The sequence below is a fragment of the Lucilia sericata genome, unplaced genomic scaffold (assembly GCF_015586225.1).
Source record: "Lucilia sericata isolate MDLA Ls3-8-SP2 unplaced genomic scaffold, ASM1558622v1 Contig000160F_arrow, whole genome shotgun sequence".
NCBI lineage: Eukaryota > Metazoa > Arthropoda > Insecta > Diptera > Calliphoridae > Lucilia > Lucilia sericata.
Window position 1 is genome coordinate 108,758 of NW_023994190.1, and position 23,910 is coordinate 132,667.

Sequence of the window (23,910 nt, forward strand, 5' to 3'; positions counted from 1 at the left end):
TTCCTTATTATTTTTAAGGCGATGTGGAGCCTTCTTTGGTACTGATTAAGTTTAACCTTTATATTCGGCAGAGATGGGGGGTAGTGCACTAATTTTAAACTATCACTAATAATTAGCGGTAGTTCAAAATTATTCACTACTTTTATTTAAGTTTAGTGATGAATTGAAAAATATAAGCCTCACTCAACAATAGTGATAGTGATATTTAAAATTTTTAACTAAAAATATTTTAAAAAGAGTTAAAATATTTGTTTTTACAGCCTAGTGAAATTTTTTTTTTTTTTAATATTTTTCAAAAAATATTCCTGCATTATTTTTTTCAACGGAGAAATGTTTCACTAAATTGAAAGTTTAAGTTAATAGGTCAGTCTAGAAATGGTTCAAGTCAATGAATAAAACATTCATTATTTACAAGGTTTCCAAGCTATTGTTTAATAAAAATATCCAGTAGCCACATCATTTTGGCAAATGGCAACGCAGCTGAAGTGGCAATCGAGATACATAATCGACCTATTAATTTATTTCTCCGAGGAGAGTCCACCATTCCGTTAAAAGAAAATAATCGTTCTACTGGAACAGTTTTGGTATTTCTGTTTCATTTCTTTTTAAAGCATGAAATGTTTTTGGAATAACTGCTTATGTAGGGTCCATTATAGTGTCATCGCTATCAAAATCTATATTTTCCATTTTAATAGATGTATTTTTTAAAAAATTTAATCATTTATTGTCTTACAAATACTTTAATTTTCATTTAAAAAAATTAGTGCAAAGAAAATTATTGCAGCCTTTGTTGTGACTGTTCAAATTTTTAACTATTTGAGTGTAGTGCTTTTTTCTACACTCACTCAATTGAGTTATAGTTAAAAAAATAAAATTATCACTAAAAAATATTAGTGCTAAAAATATAAGCTTCACTACCACTAAACTGATGAAAATTAGTGAAAAATATATTTTTTTTAAATAATATTTAGTGCTAGTGAAATATTGATTTAACTAAATATTTAGTGCACTATCCTATCTCTGATATTCGGAGATCGCGATCGTTGCCATTGACGTCTCTTTTCTTTTATAAGAGACTCAATATTTCTAGAACATATCGAATTTTTGTGGTCTCCCAAGGTGACTGGGTGTGCACAGTGGGGTCTCCCTGAACAAAAGTTGGCATTAACTAAGCTACAATGTTTTGGTATAAATTATGGGCATCGATGGATAGAGGAAGTCCTCTAGATACGAAGTGAGAAATGAAAAAGTTGCACTTAATGCATTTTTTTTTTGCAAAATTTTCATCTTATTGCATTTTCTGGAAAATTTATGGATTTTTTAGGGATTTTGACTTATCTAAAGCAACGGTTCCCAAATGGGGGTCCGCGGAACCCTAGTGGTCCGTAGTAAAATCCTAGGGGGTCCGCGAAGACGAACGAAAAAAAACATGAATATGTATGTACAAATATCTCCAATTTTTGTGCAATAATCCCAAATTTTTTTGTGACTTTTTGAATTTTATTGTTTCGGTTGTTTATCAGGAAGAAGCTAGGCCCTACAAATTTATTGTATAACTTTTATAAAGTAAAGTATTGCGTGATTTGTAATTTTTATTTCCTGTATATGTACTGAAATAATGGTTTTTATTTCAGACAAATAATACTCTGCCTTACAATTAAATTAGGGATACTGGTATTCCGGAGTATGAAGTTCAATTCAAAGACAAGCTTATTACAGATTTAAGTTTATCAAATTGTAAGCAAAAGTGTTCTTGTTTGAAAGGACTAAAATTATATATATCCAAAACAGAGGTGACTCTTTATGCATCTCTTTATAAATATTCCAATCCGACTTGATACACAGATTTTATCTTGATTTTGTCGACCAATGCATATTATTAAATTAACATCAGAAAATCCATAGCGTTTCGGGTAAATATGTAGCCAAAAACCATGAAGTAAAATAATTCGTTGGTATTTTAAAATTCAAATTTAAGTTCCAAATTCACAGTACTTTAACAAAGAGTTCAAATAATATATTATGCGGATAACGCATTCCGCAACGACATAGAAGAAGTCCAACTTTCTTATATTATTTTCCCGAAAACATAGCTCACTTACTCAGTTCACCCTTTGCAATCGCAACAAATTTTTGAAACGTGACTCCTTAAGCACATGTGACAATATTTGATAAAGAAACCTTTTCGCTACCTTGAAGAAAAATGAACATGAAAGATCTCACGATCATAAAATTAAACATCATGTTAACATATCAACAAAGAAGTCATTCTATCTTTAAAACATGCAATTGAAAACCTATCTGAAATATTATATATTCTCAATCAGAGATGGGGTAGTGCACTAATTTTTAACTATCACTAATTATTAGTGGTAGTTCAAAATTATTCACTACTTTTATTTATGTTTAGTGATGAATTGAAAAATATAAGCCTCATTCAATAATAGTGATAGTGATATTTAAAATTTTTAACTAAAAATAGTTAAAATATTTGTTTTTACAGCCTAGTGAAATAATTTTTTCTGCACTAAATTATTAGTTCAAAAAATATTCCTGCACTATTTTTTTTCAACAGAGAAATGTTTCACTCATTTGAAAGTTTAAGTTAATAGGTCAGTCTAGAAATGGTTTAAGTCAACCAAAAACTAATTAGACGAATATTATGAATGAATAAAACGTTCATTATTTACAAAGTTTCCAAGCTATTGCCTAAAAAACATCCAGTAACCACATCATTTTGGCAACTGGCAACACAGCTGAAGTGGCAGTCGAGATACATAATTGACCTATTTATTTCTCCGACGGGAGTCCGCCATCCCGCTAAAGGAAAAAATCGTTATACTTGAACAGAAGAAGGCAAAAGTTTTGGAATTCAGGTGTTTCAACCATTTATTTTTAAAGCATGAGATGTTGTTGGGGTAACTGCATATGTAGGGTCCATCATTTCACAAGTACCCAGAATATATATACTTTGCAGAGATGGGCGTAGTGCACTAATTTTTAACTATCACTAAAAATTAGTGTTAGTTCAAAATTATTCACTACTTTTATTTATGTTTAGTGATGAATTGAAAAATATAAGCCTCACACAATAATAGTGATATTTAAAATTTTTAACTAAAAATATTTTAAAAATAGTTAAAATATTTGTTTTTACAGCCTACACAGAAAAAACTGAAAACGATTTCAATTACCAAAACCTCGTTTTCAATTATTTTATTTTTTGAAGTTCAACCTATAACAAAAATTGTATATTCAATTACTACTTATAATTGATTTCGTACACAAAATTTTTATTTTTTTCTATTTTTGTTGTTGTTAAATACGTATTTGATTATACATTTTTATGAATCAAATACAAAATGAATTGAACCCTTTTAAAATTTTTGATTAATCGATTAATTGAAAATTTTTTGAAATTAATTTTTCTGTGTAGTGAAATAATTATTAGTTCAAAAAATATTCCTGCACTATTTTTTTTTTTCAACGGAGAAACGTTTCACTCATTTGAAAGTTTAAGTTAATAGGTCAGTCTAGAAATGGTTTAAGTCAACCAAAAACTCATTGGACGAATATTATTAATAAGTAAAACGTTCATTATTTACAAAGGTTCCAAGCTATTGCCTAAAAAACATCCAGTAACCACATCATTTTGGCAACTGGCAACGCAGATGACGTGGCAATCGAGGTACAAAATTAACCAATTAATTTAATTTTCCGAGGAGAGTTCACCAATCCGCTAAAGAAAACATCGTTATACTTGAGCAGAAGAAGGCAAAAGTTTTGTTTCAACCATTTCTTTTTAAAGCATGAGATGTTGTTGGGATAACTGCATATGTAGGGTCTATCATAGTGCCATCGCTAACAAAATCTGTATTTTCCATTTTAATAGATGTACCTTTTAAAAAATTGAATCATTTATTGTCTTACAAATTCTTTCATCTTCATAAAAAAAATAGTGCAAAGAAAATTATTGAAGCCTTTTGTTAGTGACTGTTCAAATTTTTAACTATTTGAGTGTAGTGCTTTTTTCTACACTACCACTCAATTGAGTTATAGTTAAAAAAATAACATTATCACTAAAAAATATTAGTGCTAAAAATATAAGCTTCACTACCACTAAGCTCCTGAAAATTAGTGAAAAATATATTTTTTGAAATAATATTTAGTGCTAGTTAAATATTGATTTAACTAATAATTTAGTGCACTACCCCCATCTCTGTTCTCAATATACGGGAATATTTTATAGATATGACATCGCTACACTAGGTAAATTTTCGGATGGACAATTATTTAGAACAATAAGATATCAAAATATGTATGGGGGTCCGCGAAATTAAATAAGTTCTTCAAGGGGTCCGCGAAGTAAAAATCGGTGGGAACCGCTGAACTAGATGAAATTTTGAAAAACTGAAAAAACCATTTCGGTGAAATTGTATAATATTTAATATGTAATAATTTCTATTATCTACATTAAAAAATTCTATGAAAAAATTTTAAAATCTAAAACTTTTTACGAAAAATTCAAAAATCTTTAATACTATTGCAATCGCACATTAATGTTTGATATGACATTGAAAGCGCCCTTCAAACCCCTTTGATATGATATCAAAATTGCGTATATTTTCTTTGTAAAAAATATGGAAAAAATCGCAAAAAACCTAAAGAAGTAAGAGTGTTATATTCGGCTATGCCGAATCTAATATACACACCATCAAAACGTGCCATAAAAGGAAAGCTCTCCTATAAACATCAAGTTATTATTACTCATCAAATTTACCGAAGAGGACCTTATATGAGAGCTAGGTAAATTTTTTTAGACCGATTTTTGTTCATATAAGACATGTTTACATCGAGTATTAGTTCCCGACACTTTCCGCATGAAATTCGGTAGGAAGATTTACTTCGCTATAAAAGTTTCTTAGGTTTTTTTCACAAGAAACTTACTTACTTCTGGAGGGGACCTTATATGGGACTTTATATTTGCTAGGATTTTGCTCGTAAGAGACCTATGTCAAATTTCAGTATTTTTAAGCCAGAAATGAGCGTTAAAGCCGTTTTTTGAAGCGAACCTTATATGGGGGGTAGGGGCAATTATGGATCGATCTACATAAAATTTCATCGCTATATTCGTATTTTTAAGCCAGTAATGAGCGTTAAAGTCATTTTTTGAAGGGGACCTTATATGGGAGGTAGGTTTAATTGTTGACCGATCCATATAAAATTTGATAGAGCGTTTTGAACTCACATGAAACTTTTGTGTGTCGAATTTCATCGCTATATTCGTATGTATGTTTAAGCCAGTAATGAGCGTTAAAGTCATTTTTGAAGGGGACCTTATTTGGGAGTTAGGGTCAATTATGGACCGATCCACATAAAATTTAATAGAGAGCTTTTAGCTCCTCAGGGAGTTACTTATGTATGTCAAATTTCATTGCTATACTCGTATTTTTAATGGGGGTAGGGTCAGTTATGGACGAATCCACATACAATTTGGTAAAGAAGTTTTGACTCGTCAGAGACTTACTTATGTCAAATTTCATTGATATACTCGTATTTTTAAGCCAGTAATGCGCGTTAAATTAATTTTATTAAGGGGACCATATAAGGGGGGTATGGTAAATTACTGACCGATCCATATAAAATTTAGTAGAGAGATTTTGACTTATGTGTGTCGAATTACATCTTATATATATTCTTATATTAAAGCCAGTAATGAGCGTTATAGTGATTTTCTAAAGAGGACCTTAAATGGGGGATAGAGTCAATTATGCACCGATTCTCATAAAATTTAGTAAGGAAATTTTGGCTCATATGAAACTTATTTATGTCGAATTTCATCGCTATACTCGTACTTTTAAAACAGATATGCCCGTTAAAGCTGTTTTCAGGAGTCCACTTATATGGGGGCTATCCGATAACGTAGACCGATATTGCCCATTTTCAATAACAAACAAGCCTTACCTATCGAGGATATTTGTGGAAAATTTCAACCTTTTGGCACAGTTTAACAATAATAACTTTTTTTAAAAATGGAAATATAGCAATGAAATTCCATATAAGTAAGTTTTATATGATCCAAAATCTCCCTACTAAATTTTATGAGGATTGGCCCATAATTGACCCTACCCTCCCATATAAAGTCCTTTTCAGAAAATTACTTTAACGCCCACTACTGAAAAAATACGTGTATAGCACTAAAATTCGACATAAATAAGTTTCTTATGAGCACAAATCTCTATGCCGAAATTCATGAGGATCGGTTCATAACTGATCCTACTCCCCATATAAGATCCCTTTCAGAAAATGACTTTAACGCTCATTACTGCCTTTAAAGTAAGAGTATAGCGATGAAATTCGACATAAGTAAGTTTCTTACGAGTTAAAAACTCTCTACCGAATTTTATGAGAATCAGTCCATAATTGATCCTACCCCCCATATATGTCCCCCTTCAGAAAATTACTATAAAGCATATTTCTGGCTTAAAAATACTATTATAGCTATGAAATTTGATAAACATAAATAAGTTTCTTACAAGACAAAATCTCTCTACCGGATGTTATGAGGATCGGTTCATAATTGATCCTACATCCCATATAAGGTCCCCTTCAGAAAATTACTTTAACGCATTACTGGCTTAAAAATACGTGTATATCGATGAAATTATAAAATTCGACATAGGCCACATTCATAGGAACGTTAATCTTTTCATTCATCATACCGGCATATAAGGTACCCTTTCGAAAAAACTTTAACGCTTATTACTGGCATTAAAATGCGAGTACAACGATGAAAATCGAGTACTGTGTTGAAATTTGATGAATGAAATAAGTGTTTTACGACAATCGGTCAATAATTTACATACCGCCCATATACATACATATGTTCATGGTTTAAAAATTGGACAAAAATATTTTGCTTTAAAAAAGTGTATTTTGTTATTCCGTCTAACCTTAGGTTTATAGGAGAGCATTCCATTTACGGCATACGGTTTGATGATGGGTATTTAAGATTCGGCATAGCCGAATATAACACACTTACTTGTTATCTTTTGATCCAGCTCACCAAATATTGATGTCAGGACAAAAAAATTGAGAAATGGTATCTTAGAATGAACTAAATTTTAATTTTCGGCGGGATTGTCAGCAACTTACATTTTGAGGCCACCCTAATGTACGTTAGAGTGTCCCGAGGAAAAGCTTTTTTAAGAATTTCATGTAGGAATACGTATCTAACGATGCGAGAAAAATAAAAAATATTTTTTTTGAATGGTCTTCAAAATGGGTCTCAAAAATTCCGTAATTTTCTTCTGATTACGGGAAAATTAATCTTAAAATTTTTGTAGAGTATTTCTGGTCCACAAAATGAGTTTTAGTGGGTTGGAGATGTCCTATTTTTTAGCTTATACTGAAAAATGTTTAAAAAACAGTTTGGCATTTGGTATTGTCTATTTCAGATTTTTTTAGTTTTTTTGAAAATAATATGCCCCTTGTTCCACAATACACTAGGAAAAATTTTAATTATTTTTCGCGCTATAAGCTCAAAATGACGGAATTTTTGGCACTTATTTCGAAAAGATTGCATAAAATTATTTTTGAACAAATTATACTGATATCAAGATTTTCAATCGCAGGTAGGGAACTGAGGACCTTTTATTTTTTTCTCGTATGTAGTACATTAAAACGCATCGTTTGAGAGGTAGTCATCCAAAAAAATGGTACACGGGACACCCGTTGTACCGGGTAGCGAAACACACTGGGTATAGATAGCCGTTCCGTTTTATATGAACTAAACAGCTAAAAAAACATGAAAATCCTTCGAATTGGCGTCAAAAGTTTTTGCAAAACTTGATTTATAAAACATTTTTTTTATAAAATATAAAATATTTGTTAATTTCGCGATTGCAATTAAGAATGGTGTAGACAATATAATATTCAGACTAATAATATTTATGTCTAACATTTATAATACTAATAAATAAATATACACATTTCAGATGCTGAAATACAAGAGTGGTACAAAGGATTCCTTAAAGATTGTCCAAGTGGACATTTGTCGGTTGAAGAGTTCAAAAAAATATATGGAAATTTTTTCCCCTATGGAGATGCTAGTAAGGTAAGAATATATGAAAAATAAAATTGTTTAATATGAATATTCCGGTATGGAATGGAATTCGAGCGATTTGAAAAGGTGTGATGAATTTCGATCGAGGAATGGTTTATTATTTTCTTGCAAAATACTACATTACAATAAATTATTTAAGAGAATCATTTTAAAAAATATGATAAATGTTATGAAAAACTGCTGAAATTTAATATTGAATAACACAAGAAATTGTTTTTGTCGATATCAAATCGATACGATTTTAAAAATTAATTTCATCACATACCTGATTAATTTCTTTACCATAATAAATAAGGCTATTATGTATTTAAAATAATCGAATCAAGTTCCTAATTATAAACTTTCCTATACTATCTTGGTGCTCAGATTAGCATTTTATTGATTTTTATACCCACCATCAAAAATTGTTTTTGTCATTCCGTTTGTAACACATCAAAATATTGGACATAGACCAACAAAAGTGTATATATTCTGGGTCCTTATTAAATTCTAAGACAATTTCGCCATGTTCGTCTGTCTGTTGAAAGAACGATAGAGTTCGAACGAGAAGAGCCAAGGAGTATTTTGCATAAATACTTTTTATTGATGCAGTTTGTTTGGTATTGAAAATGGATCATATCGATCCATGTTTTTGTATAGCCCCCATACAATTGGCCCCCTGAAAAACAGTGTAAACGGTCATAGCTGGTTTAAAAACATTAGTATGTCAATGAAATTCCACGTAAAGAAGTTTTATATGATCCAAAATCTCCGTTCCAAATTTTATGAGAATCGGTCTTTAATTTAATTTTTAAACATTTTTTGAAAAATTTACCTTTTAAATCTATGAAATCCTTTAAAAGGAAAACAAGATCACGAAATGAAAATAAAAAAAAAAAAAAAAAAAAAAAAAAAACGCAGTATTTCTCCATTAAATTTATAGTTTCAGACGTATATCATCCGGTTCGTGTCTAATGATTTTTTCTCTTTTTGTGTATTATGAGCAGTGTTGCCACAACAAATTTTTTTTTGTAACCAAAATTCGAATAAAAAATAACCAAATTAAGAAAAAAGTAAACAAAATTATTTTTATTTGTTTCATGTTTACATTTGGACATTAAAATAACAAATTCATTTTCTGAAGTGGAACTTGTAACTATGTTAAATTTCGTCGCTAAACTGGTATTATGAAGACAGTTATGAGCGTTAAAGTAATTTTCTGTAGGGGATCTTATATGAGACGTATGGTCAATTATGGACCAATTCTCATAAAATCTGACAGAGATATTTTAGTTTCTTCAAAACTTGATTATATTGAATTTTGTTGCTATATTGCAGTACATTATGAGCTTTAAAGTCATTTTCTGAGGAGACTTTTTATGAGGGATAGAGTCAATTATAGAGATCCTCATAAACTTTGACAAATACATTTCCAAAAAAAATTTTTTATATTGAATTTCATCGCTATACATGCTTTTTTAAGCAATATAGTAATTTTCTGAATAGGGCATAATATGTGGGCTAGGTGAAATTGTGACTGATATTTCGCATTTTCAATACCAAGCAAACTGGGTCAACTAAAAATATTTTGGCAAAATATTTGAGTTTTACATTCATAACTTCAGCAATATTTGTAAACGTAATCGATCCAAATTATCCGACAAATTGACCAAAATTTAGAATTTAAGACGGTAAAATAAAAACAAGTATACAACATCATCTAGAAAATATAAAGAAAGAACTAAAAGTCATGGTGAGATATTTAGTAGAAGTCAAAGGTCATGAGTATCAAATCTTTGCATATATCGCGATTATTGTTCGTCGTACGAGATTAGATATTATTACAACTTTTTTAGACAATAGAATTTAATTTTCCTTAGCTGTGTTACTTAAAAATATCAGTCGATCAATACTTTAAAGATATTGTGATACTATTCTTGCATCAATTAGCAGAAAATACTTAAATTAATTCTTATTAAATCATTTATCTTAGAATTTCGGCAAATTAGCACAGTATCTGTTTATGCAAAATTTCAAATAGGTATAGCAGTTGCAATTATACTTTAAATTAAATTTGGAGGACATAATCTGCTAAGTACGTAGACTATTCCCACCAAATTCCATAAAAATCGAAATGCGAAATACAGCCTACTTCGTTTTTTCATATAAGGGGCATTTCACGTCAAGTGAACCAACTTTTGAAATCGATGTCTTCCAATTTTTCAACAAGATCGCTCGTGAACTTTCTAAGTTAGAGGCGGTCAAAATTTGACATTTTGGCCATGCAGGTGTTTTTTCTCATCCATGTAACTTATTACCTATTGTTCTTAGCAAAATGTGTCCCAAATAGTTTAGATAGCTATTTATGCAATCTTTCGAAAAAAAAATTAAAAAAATTTAATAAAATATTTTTGATTTTTTTTTTTTTTTAAATCAAAAACATTTTTGACTTTTTTTCAAAATGGACCCTTTTTATTTTTTTTTATTTTTTTTAAGAAAGCTTAAGTCTTTTCCTAAGCGACCTATATGGTCGCTTAGTGGGATGCGAGTGGGATATCTATCAAAAAAAATATTTTGTAACTCAAGATTTAAAATTTTTGAATTTTTTTGCAAAATCAAAAACTTTGTTTACTTTTTTTAAAAAAATGGACCCATCTTTTATTTTTTTTTTTGCTCAGAAGAAAGCTTATGTGTTTTCCTTTAACACCCTTTTTGTCGCTTAGTGGGATGCGAGTGGGATATCTATAAAAAAAATGTTTTGTAACTCAAGACATACAATTTTTTTTTTTTTTGAAAAATCAAAAACTTTTTTGACTTTTTTTTCCAAAATGGACTCTTTTTTTATTAATTTTTTTTTCTCAAAAGAAAGCTTAGGTCTTTTCCTTTAAAACCTTTTTGGTCGCTTAGTGGGATGCGAGTGGCATATCTATCAAAAAAAATATTTTGTAACTCAAGATTTAAAATTTTTGAATTTTTTTGCAAAATCAAAAACTTTGTTTACTTTTTTTTAAAAAAATGGACCCATTTTTTAATTTTTTTTTTGCTCAGAAGAAAGCTTATGTGTTTTCCTTTAACACCCTTTTTGTCGCTTAGTGGGATATCTATAAAAAAAATGTTTTGTAACTCAAGACATAAATTTTTTTACTTTTTTTCGAAAAATCAAAAACTTTTTTGACTTTTTTTTTTCCAAAATGGACTCTTTTTTTATTAATTTTTTTTCTCAAAAGAAAGCTTAGGTCTTTTCCTTTAAAACCTTTTTGGTCGCTTAGTGGGATGCGAGTGGGATATCTATCAAAATAAATGTTTTGTAACTCAAGACAAATGTTTTTAAATTGATTTTTTTCATATTTCTGTGTAAGTGTTTCTAAAACCTTAAAAATAAAAACCACAACAACTGACCGATAATAGCCATTGGAGGGGTGCAATATGAGGCCGACCGCTATTAATTTTCCACCCCCAAAATTTGTCTGAGTTTTGTATCTTGCGGCTTTTTAGTCAATCCTAGAGGTAGTTTTCAGCGCACGTGATTTTCATTGTTAAAATATCAGGTGCTGAATCTAATAACGCCAAGAAAGGATTGACAAAAAAAAAGCAGCTAATAAGGTGACAAATAAGGTGGATAAAGTATGGATATTTGAAAATTTAAAAACTTGATCTATTGTGATTAAGATTAAATTTTACTAAAGTTCAGCTGTTTTTTATTAATATTAGTATGGATGAGTATTCTTAGTGATATACTATATTATTATTATTATATGATTATTTTATTATTATTATTATTATTATATTATTCTTATTATTATTATTCTTATTATAATTATTATTATTATTATTATATTATGATTATTATTTTATTATTATTATTATTATTATTATTATTATTATATTATTATTATTATTATTATTTATATTATTATTATTATTATTTATTATTATCTTATTATTATTATTATTATTATATTATTATTAAATTATTTATTACTTATTAATTATAATTAATTCAACATTTCCATAGAAAAAAGTGATTTTTATTCCTGAGGTTAACATATTATGGGTATTACAGTATCGAGGCTATGAAATTTTAGTTGGGTATGTTACATACCATCGGAAAGGCTAATGTGTCTAGTTTCTCTGCGTAAGTTTAATTTTTAAGGTTTACACACAAATATGAAAAAAATTAAAATAGTGCAAATTTAAAAACATTTGTCTTGAGTTACAAAACATTTATTTTGATAGATATCCCACTCGCATCCCACTAAGCGACCAAAAAGGTTTTAAAGGAAAAGACCTAAGCTTTCTTTTGAGAAAAAAAAATTAATAAAAAAAGAGTCCATTTTGGAAAAAAAAAGTCAAAAAGGTTTTTGATTTTTCAAAAAAAAGTAAAAAATTGTATGTCTTGAGTTAAAAGACATTTTTTTTATAAATATCCCACTCGCATCCCACTAAGCGACAAAAAGGGTGTTAAAGGAAAATACATAAGCTTTCTTCTGAGCAAAAAAAAAATTAAAAAATGGGTAAAATTTGTTTTAAAAAGTCAACAAAGTTATTGATTTTGCAAAAAAATTCAAAAATTTTAAATCTTGAGTTACAAAATATTTTTTTTGATAGATATCCCACTCGCATCCCACTAAGCGACCATATAGGTCGCTTAGGAAAAGACTTAAGCTTTCTTAAAAAAAAATAAAAAAAAAAAAAAAAAAGGGCCCATTTTGAAAAAAAAGTCAAAAATGTTTTTGATTTAAAAAAAAAAAAATCAAAAATATTTTATTAAATTTTTTTAATTTTTTTTTCGAAAGATTGCATAAATAGCTATCTAAACTATTTGTGACACATTTTGCTAAGAACAATAGGTAATAAGTTACATGGATGAGAAAAAACACCTGCATGGCCAAAATGTCAAATTTTGACCGCCTCTAACTTAGAAAGTTCACGAGCGATCTTGTTGAAAAATTGTGTCTGAATTACTATCCAATAGAACTAACTATGGTGCAAATTTCATCGCGATCGGAAGACATCGATTTCAAAAGTTGGTTCACTTGTCGTGAAATGCCCCATAAGTACCGCGAGTTCTTTACATAAAAAGTTCCAATAGGAATATTAATGGAAGGACGGACGAGTTTGAATCGACCCAAAAAGTGATTTTAAGTCCATGGATGCACCAAAAGGAGAGAGAAGATCCATTATTCACGCTGTTAGATTGGCTAGTGTAAATAAAATAATATTACGGTGTTGTTATGATTTAAATCAACTCATTTAATATGTGGAAAACGCATAAGTACTTTTGCTAAATCCTAAACCAATTAAGATATCGAAAAATACCTTTGTGCACATAAGTATAACCAGTAGATGTACAAATTGCAGTAATAACAAGTTAGAGTGCTATATTCGGCTGAGCCGAATCTTAAATACCCTCCACCAGCTACTTTTATATTAATACTTTTTAAAATATTTGTAGAAATATGTTTTCTCATGTCTTAAATAGAAAAACCCCAAGATTTAAACAGCTTAAATCTGTTACAATTCCAAGATTTATTGAACATTGCAAACCCCATTTTCTTTTATATTTTTATAGCGCCCTAAGATATGCTTTAACGATATTTAATGTGCATGTATATGAAAGATTTAAGGATTTTCAAAATACATATATATAATTTTGTTCTACACAAATTTATAATGCAACTAGTTAAATACGGTTACATTGCTTTTAGGGGCAGGACCTAGTATGGGAGAGATTATAGAGATTATAGACCGATCCGAAAAAATTCTTTAAGCAAAATTTCTGTACATAAAAGCTATATTTCAGTCAAATTTTGTATCTATATCGTAATTTAGTAATAACTAATGTGTGTTCAAGTGATTTTCTGAAGGGACACTTACATGGGACCGACCGCACCCATGTTATGGACCGATCGTGAAAAAATCTTGAAATAGAATTTTTGTATACCAAACTAATATTTGTGCCAAATTTTGTATCAATAGCTTTATTTGGTAATGAGAAATGTGCGTGTGTTTAAGAGATTTTCGTAAAAGGACCTTGTATGGGAGCTATGACCAATTATGTATATAAAGACAAAATTTCAAAATTCTGTATCTATATATATCATTATTTGGCAATAAATATTGTGCATTTAAGGGATTTTCTGGAGGGGACCTATTATGAGAGCTATGACCAAATATGGACCGATCGTAAAACAATTTTATAGTGTAATTTATGTATATAAGAGCAATATTTGTGCTAAATGTATGGATATCAATATTTTGTAATGAGTTATGTGCGTTTAAGTGATTTTCGGGAGGGGACCTTGTATGGGAGCTATGACCAATTATGGACCGATCGGAAAAAAATTTCACAGTAATATTTCTGTGCTTATAAGCAATACTTGTACCAAATTTTATATGGATATCTTAATTTAGTAATGTGTTATGCGCGTTTAAGTGATTTTCGGGAAGGGTCCTTGTATGGGAGCTATGACCAATTATGGACCGATCGGAAAAAACTTTAACAGTAATATTTCTGTGCATATGAGCAATACTTATTCCAAATTTTATGTGGATATCTTAATTTAGTAATGAGTTATGCGCGTTTACGTGATTTTCGGGAGGGGACCTTGTATGGGAGCTATGTCCAATTATGGACCGATTCAGAAAATTGTTTCTCTCAATGAATTCTATTGACATAAGATTTTAATTTGTAAAATTTTGTGAAGATATCAACATTCTGACGGAAGTTATTAACAAAAAACTCATTTTCCGGGAATATGTACTTTTGTATGGGAGGTATGTATGGACCGATTCTGGCAATTTTCAGCAATAAACAAGATCTTGTGTAGATACGAATGTATGATGACTTTCATGAAATTATCTTGCATAGTTTTCGAGAAAATTACATCAGAATGTGTAAAAAATGCTTATTTTTTTTCGGAGTTGTTTTAATTTTGATTCATAACTTTTCCCGATGTGAACCGATTTGGCTCATTTTTAATACCAAACTGTACCGGATAATAATGAATATTATATTGCTTCGTTTTAACGTGAGCGTGTTTTACACAGACAGACGGACGGACAGACGGACATAGCTAAATAGACTCAGAATTTCATAAGCACTCAGAATATATATACTTTGTTGGGTCTCAGATGAATATTTCTTGGTGTTACACATGGAATGACAAACTTATATATACCCTCTATCACCACCAAACCGAAAAAATAACTCACATGTACACATGCAAAATAAAAATAACCAATTTTGGTTAATAATAACCAAAGTGGCAAAACTGATTATGAGCATCGGGCCATATTGGATCAAAGCCTTTATATCATATACCGGCGTATAGAGAGGCAGATAAAAAACACCAATAAACACACACTATTGGCATTTTTTCAATGAAATTGCACTGAAAAAAATATTTGGTTATTTTTAATTTTGAAGATTATATTGCATTACTGTAAAATGCGAATATATATAAACAAAATGTAATCAATGTACATAAGAATGATAATTTCTTCACATAGAAACAACATTTCAAATTTAAATGTACAAAAAAACAAGTAAGAGTACTATATTCGGCTGTGCCGAATCTTATATACCCTTCACCATAGTGTATTTAAAAATTCATTTTCCCGACTATATCATTATAATAGCAATAGCAAAACATATAATGAACAACAACAACGCTAAACGAAATAAACACACAAAAAACAAAATATACAAGGCAGCAAAACCAACAGACATCCAAACATACGAAACGAAATACAGAAAAAAAAAACAAAAACAAAATACACAACGCAATGAAACCAACAGACATCCAAACATACGAAATTCAATACACCAAGAAAACAAAAACAATATACACAAGGCAATGAAACACACAGCCATCCAAACATACGAAATTGAATGCACCAAGAAACAAAAGTAATATACACAAGGCAATGAAACACACAGCCATCCAAACATACGAAACGAAATACTCAAAAAAACAAAAACAAAATACAAAGGCAATGAATAAGCAGTGTTGTTGTTGTTTATTTTTTATGAAATTTTCAGAGGTTGTCTCGGATTTTTGCTTATATCTCCGTTGTTTATGAACGGATTTTGCTGATTTTAAATTGGAAACTTCTCGAAAGCATGTCTGATAGAATTATTAAAGATTTGGATCCCGAAGATATCTGGGGTCTTCAGAAAACTGATTTCAACAGACAGACAGACAGACAGACAGACAGACAGACGGACATGGCTTAATCGACTCCGCTATCTATAAGGATTCAGAATATATATATTTTATGGGGTCGGAAAATTATATTTTGGAAATTACAAACGGAATGACAAACTTATATATACCCTTCTCACGAAGGTGAAGGGTATAAAAATATGAAACAAGATGAACTTGTTTACTTTCATTGTTATGCATTCTAGAAAATTATTTAGGGTGTATGTTGTTTTTGTAAATTATGCTCTTGCTTTTACAAGTTGTTTTTGTTTTTTCAAGTTGTGTTTGCAATTTCTTTAACAAAGCGACATCAACCTGCTTTGTTGAATGCTGTCAAGCAACTAAATAAAATATTTGTATTTTTGATGCCCTTGTTTAGAAGTTCGTATGCGATCGTGTTGTGTACATATAATTTGCCGAAAATCTTCGTTGTCAGAACAATACTAGCGCCGACGTCTGCTTTATATGTATAAGGCTTAGAATATATTGATATTCGACGTAACAAGTTTTATTGAAATCAAAATCTTTGTAAAATCTTCGGTGCAAATTTGACTATAAGTAAATTTGCAGGAAATCAAATCATAAAAAAAATTATTAAATATGCTGAATCACCCTGACTATTAGGACTGTCACAAAATTCCATTCCGACCGATCCAATTGACTAAAACTTAAAAAACAATAACTTTAAACAAACAGTCCCACTTTGAAAATTTTAGGTGGTTTCATTTCGCAAAAGTTGTATTTTACCTTTTTTATGGAGACAAATAGGAAATAAAATTCCACTTTCGATATACCTTTATATATGATAAATCAGTTTAAATCAATAAATGATTAAATTGTGGTAGCTAAAACATCGATTTATATAGTATAGGTCCACTTTCCGAAATTCACTTGAAATTTAAGATACACGATTTGATGGTGTTTATATAAGATTCGGCACAGCCGAATATAGCGCTCTTACTTGTTTCGAAGTAACTTTTCATATTAGTATTTGATGTGGCTAAAACTGGATAAAAATCTACATATCAAAATGGAGGGTATTTAGTAGTGTTGTCATTTATTCGTGTTTAAAATTATTCGAATAAAAATTATTTGATTATGAGCCGTTCGGTTGTAAGTGCCGCGTCATAGCTTAAATATGTTTCAATGGGTTTAATATCTAGCAACGTTTCTAGAGCCCTACTTGACGTTGGGCTTATGGCACCACTTGTACCCAAGCAGCATGTACGCTGTACTCCCTGTTGTAGTTTGATATTACACTTTTTGTCCAAAGCAGTCAACCAGATTATTGAAGCATAAGCTAGAATTAGTCTAATTACACTTTTATAAAACCAATGTGTCATAGTACTTAGGACTAGGACCCCATTTCATTCCATATTTCTCCTACATATCGCCCAGCACCGATGTGCCTTTTTGATCCTATCCTCTATGTGGTGTCTCCATTTCGGTGAAGGGTTAAACTCTGTCTATCACCGGTATCTTCTTGCTCAGGAAACAGTTGAAGAACGAAAAAGTACAAAAAAGTCCCCTTTTATAGATTCTAATTTACTCCGGGCTCTACATGTTTATTTTATGTTTCTAGGTTTAATTTTATAGAAAATTCAGTCGAAGTACGATAATGTACCAAAAAGTCCCCTTTTTATACCCTCCACCACCATCAGTGGTGATAGAGGGTATATATAACTTTGTCATTCCGTGTGTAACACCAAGAAATATTCATCTGAGACCCAACAAAGTATATATATTCTGGGTCCTTATGAAATTCTGAGTCGATTTAGCTATGTCCGTCTGTCCGTCCGTCCGTCCGTCTGTCTGTCTGTGTAAAACACGCTCACGTTAAAACGAAGCAATATAATTTAACCAAATTCACCCAAAATATTCATTATTATCCGGTACAGTTTGGTATTGAAAATGAGCAATATCGGTTCTCATCGGGAAAATTTATGAATCAAAATTTAAAACAACCTCGAAAAAAATAAGCATTTTTTTCACATTCTAATGTAATTTTCTCCAAAACTATGCAAGATAATTCCATGAAAATCACCATACATTCGTTTCTACACAAGATCTTGATCCGTGTAGAAAATTGCCAGAATCGGTCCACAATTTCATATACCTCCCATACAAAAGTACATATTCCCGGAAAATGGGTTTTTCGTTAATAACTTCCATCACAATGTCGATATCTTCACAAAATTTTACAAATTAAAATCTTTGTAAAATTTTTCTTTTTCTTTCAGAGAAAAACTTTCTGGATCGGTGTATAATTGGACATAGCTCCCATACAAGGTCCCCTCCCGAAAATCACTTAAACGCGCATAACTCATTACTAAATTAAGATATCCATATAAAATTTGGTATAAGTATTGCCCATATGCATAAAAATATTACTGTGAAAATTTTTTCCGATCGGTTCAAAATTGGTCATAGCTCCCATACAAGGTCCCCTCCCGAAAATCACTTAAACGCGCATAACTCATTACTAAATTAAGATATCCATACAAAATTTGGTATAAGTATTGCCCATATGCATAGAAATATTACTGTGAAAGTTTTTTCCGATCGGTCCATAATTGGTCATAGCTCCCATACAAGGTCCCCTCCCGAAAATCACATAAACGCGCATAACTCATTACTAAATTAAGATATCTATATAAAATTTGGTACAAGTATTGCCCATATGCATAGAAATATTACTGTGAAAGTTTTTTCCGATCGGTCCAAAATTGGTCATAGCTCCCATACAAGGTCCCCTCCCGAAAATCACTTAAACGCGCATAACTCATTACTAAATTAAGATATCCATATAAAATTTGGTATAAGTATTGCCCATATGCATAGAAATATTACTGTGAAAGTTTTTTCCGATCGGTCCATAATTGGTCATAGCTCCCATACAAGGTCCCCTCCCGAAAATCACATATACGCGCATAACTCATTACTAAATTAAGTTATCCATATAAAATTTGGTATAAGTATTGCCCATATGCACAGAAATATTACTGTGAAAGTTTTTTCCGATCGGTCCATAATTGGTCATAGCTCCCATACAAGGTCCCTCCCGAAAATCACATAAACGCGCATAACTCATTACTAAATTAAGATATCCATATAAAATTTGGTATAAGTATTGCCCATATGCATAGAAATATTACTGTGAAAGTTTTTTCCGATCGGACCAAAATTGGTCATAGCTCCCATACAAGGTCCCCTCCCGAAAATCACTTAAACGCGCATAAATCATTACTTAATTAAGATATCCATATAAAATTTGGTACAAGTATTGCACATATGCGCGGAAATGTTACTGTGAAATTTTTTTCCGATCGGTCCATAATTGGTCATAGCTTCCATACAAGGTCCCCTCCCGAAAATCACTTAAACGCTCATAACTCATTAGTAACTATAAAGTTTGGCAGAAGTATTGCTCATATACAGAGAAATATTACTGTGAAATTGTTTTCCTATCGGTCCATAATTGATCATAGCTGCTATACAAGGTGCCTTTCAGAAAACACTTAAAGGCACATAACTCATTAGGAAATATCACCCATAAAATATTTGGCATTAATACTATTTTTGTACACATAGATGTTATTTCAAAATTTTTTCACGATTAGTCTAACCTTGGTCATAGCTCCCATATAAGGTTCCCTCCCGAAAATCACTTAAACGCACATAATTCATTACCAAATATTGATATCATACATTTAGCAAAATTATTTCTCTTATATACATAAATTACACTATAAAATTGTTTTACGATCGGTCCATATTTGGTCATAGCTCTCATACTAGGTCCCCTCCAGAAAATCACTTAAATGCACAATATTCATTACCAAATAATGATATAGATACAGAATTTTGAAATTTTGTTTTTATATATAATTCGTCATAGCTCTCATACAAGGTCCTTTTACGAAAATCTCTTAAACGCACATTACTCATTACCAAATGAAGATATTGATACAAAATTTGCCACAAATATTAGTTTTGTATACAAAAATTATATTTCAAGATTTCTCACGATCGGCTCATAACATGGGTGCGATCTGTCCCATACAAGGTTCCCTTACGAAAATCACTTAAGCACACATTACTTATTACTAAATTACGATATAGATATAAAATTTTACTGAAATATAGCTTTTATGTACAGAAATTTAGCTTAAAGGATTTTTTACGATCGGACTATAATTGGTCATATCTAGGTCCTGCCCCTGAAAGCACTTTAACCGTATTTAACTAGTTGCATTATCAATTTGTGTAGAACAAAATTATATATATGTATTTTGAAAATCCTTTAATTTTCACACACATGCATACATGCAAATTACTACATATCGCTAAGCGCTATAAAAATATAAAGAAAATTGCGTTTGTAATGTTCAATAAATCTTGGAATTGTAATAGATTTAAGCTGTTTAAATCTTGGGATTTTTCAATTTAAGACATGAGATAACTTATTTCTACAAATATTTGACCAATTAGAAAAGTCTTAATATAAAAGTAGCTGGTGGAGGGTATTTAAGATTCGGCTCAGCCGAATTTAGCACTCTAACTTGTTAGATTCCTATTTACTCCAGGCTCTAAATGCTTAATTTCATGTTTCTAGGTTTAATATTAAAGAAAACTCAAAAAAGTACCGAAAAGTCCCTATATTATTAATTTAATGTTTAGAGGGTGAAAAGTACCAAGAAATATAACTTGGTACCAGGGTTCCAAATAACGCCCACTGGCATATTTAGTGATCCAATTTAGATAAAATGTTTAGAATTAGAACTAAACATTTTATCTAAATTGGATCATTGTGTTTGGATAAAATCAAATTTTCCGTTTTATCTCTTTTGGAACATTTTTCTTCTATTTCAAAAAGTTGCAACATCGTAGTGGGTGCCCGTTATTATGTATTCATAACCAGCAAAAACTCGGTAATGGGTTGTACTTACATAACGACTTACTTTTCAATGACTACTAATTACCTTCTGCCATATTTAGAAGTACTCTAGTAATGACTTTCTTATAATATGATATACATAGAAGTACTTTATTTTCGGCTTTGTAATTTTGTTTGCACATTTTATTTAATTGCGTGTTATGAATTGTGTTTTACAAAAAAGAAAACAATATTAAATTTGTATATGAAAACCATTATTTGACGCGCAATAAAATGGCGTATTCTCTCCTACAATATTTTTCATTCGTGTAGTCGATTAAATAAAAACGAATAGGAGTTTTTATTCGAATGATTTAATAAAATATAAATAAAACTGAATAACACTATGCGAGAAAAATATATGTATATGTACCTTGAAAATGACAACGTTTTTTCTTAAAAGTGCTTTCGAGTATTACAAAAACACCTCGAAAATCTTAAGATAGGGGGTCTGTTCAATAACTAAAAGTTGTTACTCATTTTCACAAAAATATTTCAAATTTGTATTGAAATACAAAAACAATCTATGATAATTTGTAACAATTATTTGTTATTGAACATACATAGGGTAAAAACGGTAATAAGTCAGTAACTTAGTTGAATTTCAACCGATTTTAAATTTAAATATTTTTATTTTAGTTTTGCACCGTTTTCCAAGGATGTTTTTACAAACTATTTTATATAATAATTGTTAGTACGATTAATGTATTATAAAACTATGTCTGCGTAAAACGCAACTTGGGCTTTAAAAATCCTCTATCACCACCATCAGTGGTGATAGAGGGTATATATAACTTTGTCATTCCGTGTGTAACACCAAGAAATATTCATCTGAGACCCAACAAAGTATATATATTCTGGGTCCTTATGAAATTCTGAGTCGATTTAGCTATGTCCGTCTGTCCGTCCGTCCGTCCGTCTGTCTGTCTGTCTGTCTGTGGAAAACACGCTCACGTTAAAACGAAGCAATATAATTTAACCAAATTCACCCAAAATATTCATTATTATCCGGTACAGTTTGGTATTGAAAATGAGCAATATCGGTTCTCATCGGGAAAATTTATGAATCAAAATTTAAAACAACCTCGAAAAAAATAAGCATTTTTTTCACATTCTAATGTAATTTTCTCCAAAACTATGCAAGATAATTCCATGAAAATCACCATACATTCGTTTCTACACAAGATCTTGATCCGTGTAGAAAATTGCCAGAATCGGTCCACAATTTCATATACCTCCCATACAAAAGTACATATTCCCGGAAAATGGGTTTTTCGTTAATAACTTCCATCACAATGTCGATATCTTCACAAAATTTTACAAATTAAAATCTTTGTAAAATTTTTCTTTTTCTTTCAGAGAAAAACTTTCTGGATTGGTGTATAATTGGACATAGCTCCCATACAAGGTCCCCTCCCGAAAATCACTTAAACGCGCATAACTCATTACTAAATTAAGATATCCATATAAAATTTGGTATAAGTATTGCCCATATGCATAGAAATATTATTGTGAAAATTTTTTCCGATCGGTTCAAAATTGGTCATAGCTCCCATACAAGGTCCCCTCCCGAAAATCACTTAAACGCGCATAACTCATTACTAAATTAAGATATCCATACAAAATTTGGTATAAGTATTGCCCATATGCATAGAAATATTACTGTGAAAGTTTTTTCCGATCGGTCCATAATTGGTCATAGCTCCCATACAAGGTCCCCTCCCGAAAATCACATAAACGCGCATAACTCATTACTAAATTAAGATATCGATATAAAATTTGGTACAAGTATTGCCCATATGCATAGAAATATTACTGTGAAAGTTTTTTCCGATCGGTCCAAAATTGGTCATAGCTCCCATACAAGGTCCCCTCCCGAAAATCACTTAAACGCGCATAACTCATTACTAAATTAAGATATCCATATAAAATTTGGTATAAGTATTGCCCATATGCATAGAAATATTACTGTGAAAGTTTTTTCCGATCGGTCCATAATTGGTCATAGCTCCCATACAAGGTCCCCTCCCGAAAATCACATATACGCGCATAACTCATTACTAAATTAAGATATCCATATAAAATTTGGTATAAGTATTGCCCATATGCACAGAAATATTACTGTGAAAGTTTTTTCCGATCGGTCCATAATTGGTCATAGCTCCCATACAAGGTCCCCTCCCGAAAATCACTTAAACGCGCATAAATCATTACTTATTTAAGATATCCATATAAAATTTGGTATGAAAATTGCCCACATGCATAGAAATATTACTGTAAAAATTTTTTGGGTCGGTTCAAATTGGTCATAGCTCCCATACAAGGTCCCCTCCCGAAAATCACTTAAACGCGCATAACTCATTACTAAATTAAGATATCCATACAAAATTTGGTATAAGTATTGCCCATATGCATAGAAATATTACTGTGAAAGTTTTTTCCGATCGGTCCATAATTGGTCATAGCTCCCATACAAGGTCCCCTCCCGAAAAACACTTAAACGCGCATAAATCATTACTTAATTAAGATATCCATATAAAATTTGGTACAAGTATTGCACATATGCGCGGAAATATTACTGTGAAATTTTTTTCCGATCGGTCAATAATTGGTCATAGCTCCCATACAAGGTCCCCTCCCGAAAATCACTTAAACGCTCATAA

At 30.5% G+C, this 23,910-nt stretch overlaps 1 protein-coding gene across 1 annotated transcript in view; it reads left to right on the top strand.

Moving 5' to 3' along the window:
• Nucleotides 1-23,910, top strand: part of LOC119601380 (neurocalcin homolog) — a 320,560-nt gene that overhangs the window by 41,876 nt on the left and 254,774 nt on the right. The window contains exon 3 of the mRNA XM_037952299.1: nt 7,998-8,116. Within this exon, the coding sequence (XP_037808227.1) occupies nt 7,998-8,116 (119 nt within the window). The remainder of the gene's footprint in view (nt 1-7,997; nt 8,117-23,910) is intronic.